The 5,581-nt window shown below is 37.1% G+C and overlaps 1 protein-coding gene across 1 annotated transcript in view; it reads left to right on the top strand.

Annotated features, from left to right (window-relative positions):
• Window positions 1-484, top strand: part of POU4F2 (POU class 4 homeobox 2) — a 4,360-nt gene extending 3,876 nt beyond the window's left edge. Inside the window, exon 6 of the mRNA XM_011987161.1 lies at window positions 3-484. Within this exon, the coding sequence (XP_011842551.1) occupies window positions 3-484 (482 nt within the window). The remainder of the gene's footprint in view (window positions 1-2) is intronic.
• Window positions 485-5,581: the final 5,097 nt, after the last annotated feature.

The following is a 5,581-nucleotide window of genomic DNA, read 5'->3' as shown; positions in this document are numbered from 1 at the left end:
CGACGTGGACGCCGACCCGCGGGACCTGGAGGCATTCGCCGAGCGCTTCAAGCAGCGACGCATCAAGCTGGGGGTGACCCAGGCAGATGTGGGCTCCGCGCTGGCCAACCTCAAGATCCCCGGCGTAGGCTCGCTTAGCCAGAGCACCATCTGCAGGTTCGAGTCCCTCACACTGTCGCACAATAACATGATCGCGCTCAAACCCATCCTGCAGGCATGGCTCGAGGAGGCCGAGAAGTCCCACCGCGAGAAGCTCACTAAGCCTGAGCTCTTCAATGGCGCGGAGAAGAAGCGCAAGCGCACGTCCATCGCTGCGCCAGAGAAGCGCTCGCTCGAAGCCTACTTTGCCATTCAGCCTCGGCCCTCCTCTGAAAAGATCGCCGCCATCGCGGAGAAGCTGGACCTGAAGAAAAACGTGGTGCGCGTCTGGTTCTGCAACCAGAGGCAGAAACAGAAAAGAATGAAATATTCCGCCGGCATTTAGAAGACTCTTGGCCTCTCCAGAGACGCCCCTCTCTTCGTCCCCCCTTTTCTCACCTTCTCTCTCCTGCCTGTTTTCACTTTTGGCGACCAGAAACAATTCCAGTAAATGTGAATCTCGACAAATCGAGGACTGAAGAGGAAGCGAACAAGCGAACAACTGAGCCCAAGCCGGTGAGAATGTAAGACAGTTTCTCAAAGGAAAGAATAACAAAAGATGGCATTTGTCTGTTGTAGCAAAGTTGTCCCTTTGAACCCCACCTCGGATCCTTCAAAGGAAATGTGGAGATGGCTGTTTGCAGGAAGGCAGACGAGACAGCCTTTAAAAAGTCCACAAGAATGATCAAGTAAGATTTGTTTTTATTCTTACAGACATCACCCCTGTTCAAGTTTAAAAGTACACTTTGCAACTATTTTTCAGAAATAGAAATTGATTCAGGACTAAAACTTTAAACTAGAGTTGATGCTTAATGTGATAGAGACATCTCTAAAGTATTTTGAATTTTAAAAAAAGATGGCAGATTTTCTGCATTTACACTGTATATTATATATATATTTTTATTGTGGTTCTTACCCCCTTTTTCCTTCTCTGAAGTGTTAATGCTTAAGAAAAGAGTTGCGCCTGCTGTGTCCACTGATCTTGAAAGCTATTATTGGTTATTGCAGAACAACCCTCTCTGTAAATTATTAATTTATCTCTCTAGCAACTTAATTTTGTGCACATTCTAATTAATTAAACTTCTTTCGTCTAAAAAAAGTGGGGGAAATGTATAGCTAGTAACATTCAAAAAATTTTGTTTGATGAGTTTACCGAATTTTTACAGCTTTCCTCCTATTCTGTGTTCCTTTTGACCCATTTGTATATTCTCACTTGAATGAAGATTGTTTTTTTCTTTGTTTTTACTGATAGTGTTCTGATTTGTGAGTAGACACTCAATAATGGATGTCTTAATCGTGTAGACCTGATTCACTGTCTGAAGTATTGTTTACTTCGTTACATATTTAATGGGGATTCCCACATTGTCCCCATGACACATGAGCGCTCTCACTTACCCTTACACACACACACACACACTCACACACACCTCTAACAGAAGGGAAGAAGCAGTTGGAAGCATGACTGATGCACCATTTTCTAGCTTTAGGTGCATTTGCCACTTGGTGTTTGCCCTTCGCATTTTAAGATTTCACCAAGGTATTTCAGTCTTCCAGTTTTCAATTGCTTTGTTGGCTACATGTTAACATTTATAGGAATCCTTCAGTTTTTCCTTTTGGAGGTTTGTTTGTAGAAAAACTAATTTGAACTATAAGAAAGACAGTGCACTGCTTGTAAATTCACATTGTTTGGAAAAATTCTTTTGGAACAAAAAATTAGGTACGTGATAACTGGTACCTTATCTACTGTAAATATTTCATTAAAAATGATGCACACATAGATATATTCTTACAAATTTTGCTGTATTGCTGTTCCATTTGAGGCTCTCCAAAGTCTTGAGTTCTGTATATGGCCTGGTTTCTTGTTTTTGTTAATAGATGGTTTATTTACTATGGTAATGTATTAATTTATTTTTGGTGTTGTTTGATTGTCTTTCATTGAAGAGATAATTTTAATGTTTTATTGGGAACGTATGCTGCTTTTTCATTAAAATATGTTATTAAAATTAAATGGCTTTTAAAATGTGATGTTATTTTAATCATTTATGTGGGAAGTGTTTTGGTGGGAGACTTTTTAAAAGGAGGAAGCACATTTTGATGATTTATTAGGGAGTGGTTGTTATGAAAGTATAGCTTGGACTTAGTAGGGGCTGTTTCTCTGGTAAAGTATTAAAGAACAAGGTTTATAACAGCTTTTTAATAGTGAGAGCTCATCTCACAGGATACTTCATTTTCCTGCCCAGAAGAAATTACGATATTTGGCTCCAAATATCTCCCTTGGAGTTCTTCCTTCAGACTTGCAATAATTCTGCAAAAAGAATCTTTATAAGAAGAGATATTGGATGGAAACAATTTCATGCATTCCCTCCCATCTCTCAGGAGTAAAAGTAAGAAAGGAACTCAGCTTACTTTTTAGCAGCTCTAGGAGACTGGGTGTGGCAAGAGCCAAGGCCTGGTCGGAGGAGTACAGCACCCTGGTTGAGGCCCAGAAACGAACCCACTATAGCCTTCAGTTTGGTCACCACCACGGGAAAGCAACAAACCCAGACAGAGCAGGAAGCACCTGAGTTGCTGGCTTAGGAAGTAAAGTCTCTCTCTCTCTCTTCCCTCATTTCCCATGACCTTTAAGGAAACTCACACAGCAGAGTAGGGCTGAGGAAGAAATGCTATGTAGTTAGAAGTAGCAAATTTTTGCCCTCTTCTGTGATTCACCCTGACACCAGAGTTGGTGGGAAGTCTGTCTGACTCTGGTTTGGCACTGACACAAGAAAATTCATCATGCTTGATGCAGTCATTTCTTCTTCTGATCCTAGCTTAAACACATCTCTCCACTATTTTAATAATATTCAGACTCCCTACAACAGTTGGACAACATACTTAATATCAGGTTTTCAAAGATTTTTTTCCCTCAGTAAGTGTCTGGTTTAGATATTTGTGTTATTAATATCTCATACTATTAATTAATATAAGAATATCACGCTAATCTATAGCTCAAATGAGAGGAAGAACTAGATCTTTCTCCAGGAGTAATTCTATTAACCTGAGCTGTGACTCCTCTGATATGGAACTATCTTGAAATGTTTCTTATTTTGGAGAGAAGATTAGGAAATACCCTATGAGTTAATGAAAGTTGTTACAGTGACTCAAGTTGGGATTAAATATTGTTGGAAATATCATAATTTCTGGATGTAACAAAAAGCATTGTGAAAGTTAGATGGAGAATGGGTGGAAGAACCCCTTTTTATCACTGAAATAAGAAAGACACCTGAAGAAACAAAATCTGAGTGTCCATTAGAAATAATGAGATATTGCATAGGTGCCTAAGAAAACATTAAAACTTGTAGGAATTTAAAAGAAAAAATTGTGAGTTCAAGTATAGTAATACTGATGGTTTAATTCTATTTCTGTCTTGAAGACTGAAAGTTTCTTCTTCTGTTTCCCTTTGTATTCTTAGATTCGGTTTTCCTGAAAGTCTTTTCAAACAGTCAGCATATGCTGAGTTAAACTCAGCTCGGTACAATGCTGAGTACTAATTTCAGTACCATGGATAGTAACTATAGCACTCAGCTCTACTCCAACTCACCTTTGACCAAAAAGTTTTTAGCTAGCTAGACAACCTTCTGCTTTCTTTCTTTCTCCAGAGTGGAGAAAATGAATAAAATGACTTGAATGTGCAACAGATTCAGCTTGCTTATCTAGGATAAAAATGATATTCAATAAATAACACAGTTCCCTTCTCATATGTGGATTTTTAGTGAAAGCGAGTTAGCTGGCAGGAAATAAGACAGATGTGCTAGTGTCTTATTTCTACAAATATAGCATCTATAAATGAAGACGAAAACACTGTAAAAGTAGTAGAAATTGAGAAACATATTGGACAGAAATAAAAAGGAGTTTTTAAAAGTGCTTTTGAAGTATATGACAGCTTGCATATGTGCATACATGCCTAAGATTTTTGTGAGAAAAGTGACATAACAACAACTATCCATATATACTTCCATAGTTGAGAGTAAAGGCCGATGTTTTCTCCTGATTCACCAGGTGTTCTTTGTCTCTCGTGTTCCTGGACTTTCAAAAGTACATCGCATTTTGTTAATCTTCTCTGTGTTAGGGTAAGAGAAAACTTTCTTGTCTGCAAAATGGAAATACTTTCATTCTTAGAGCATGCTTAAATATGTGTTGTATGGGAAAAGCTGAAAAGAAATATATTCTGAAAGTTTTTACTAATGAGAGTCGCAGAGATACAGAGACAATACCAAACCAAAGAGATTTGGAGAGAAGAGGTTGGTCTTAAAGAAAAAATTAAAGCTAAGAATAGGCTGAACCATGTATAAATTGTTGAGAAATATCCATTTGGTGTTGACTTTCAAAATACTCAAATGGATAAGTAGTAGAATGTGTCTGAAAATTCTTGTCATATCAATCAAATCTGCTGGCATTTATGACTTATTTCCTAATTTTCCCCAAGGTCCACAATTGCTATTTTGTTGGAAAGAGATATATTATGAATTGACTTAGTAGCATATCTAGACATCTTGAATATTATGTTTCAGTATTATGTAGTTTATTTTTTAGACTTCCCTAAAAGCAAATGATCCAATCTTTTTGTTCAATGTGGTCATCTAAATCCAAACTGAAATGGAACAGAAATGATCATGTAAGCCCTGGTTGATATCTAAGCACCCTTCATAGCAAAACATTATAACACCATCCAGAAAGAAGTAAGTTTCTTTCAGATATCTGACATTACATCAGTTGATCGACTTTTTATCAGATTATGTTTCATTGACACATAGCTTGGGGAAAAATAATGTAAGTATGAAAAAGCAAATGAAGTAGTTAGGATTTACATACAATGTAATACTCTTCTTTTTTCCATAAAGTTGATTTTTAAAAATAAGTGATAGTACATAACACCTTTCAATATCAAGGAGAGATCCTGTTACTTCTCTTTGTGAAGAGAACTGAAACTTTTTCAAGATAATTGAAATTTGAGGGATAAAAATGTTTTATCTCAAACTTCAAATAAATCAATTTATTTTGACCTATCTATTCGAGAAGCTCTTGAGAGACAGTGAAAAATGCACAGAAAAATTCTCTTGATTTTAAAAATAATATTATTCAGAGAATGAAGTTCAAATTTTTCGAGGTGGGCAATGAGAGTAAGTTTAGAAATTTGTTTTTGGAATTGTTTTGCAAAAACCCTTTATATCTCTAGGTAAATGATTCATATTAGAACTCAAAACTTCACTTTACTTTTCAGTTGGTCTTGGAGGGGGTTGCTGCAACAGAAGGGAAAAAAAGTTGGATTGGTATCCTGTAGGACAAAAAGGAAGATAAAGGTTTTCGGATAGTTATGATGTTCCTGAAGTCCACATTTGTCAGGAGACAGATAGATGGCAATGAGAAAAAAAAAATCACTAAATTTCCCCTGCCTTGCCCCTTT

The sequence above is a fragment of the Mandrillus leucophaeus genome, unplaced genomic scaffold (genome assembly GCF_000951045.1).
Source record: "Mandrillus leucophaeus isolate KB7577 unplaced genomic scaffold, Mleu.le_1.0 Scaffold301, whole genome shotgun sequence".
NCBI classification, from domain to species: Eukaryota; Metazoa; Chordata; class Mammalia; order Primates; family Cercopithecidae; genus Mandrillus; species Mandrillus leucophaeus.
Note: the sequence above shows the minus strand (reverse complement) of the source record. Positions and strands in the feature narration are given on the sequence as shown.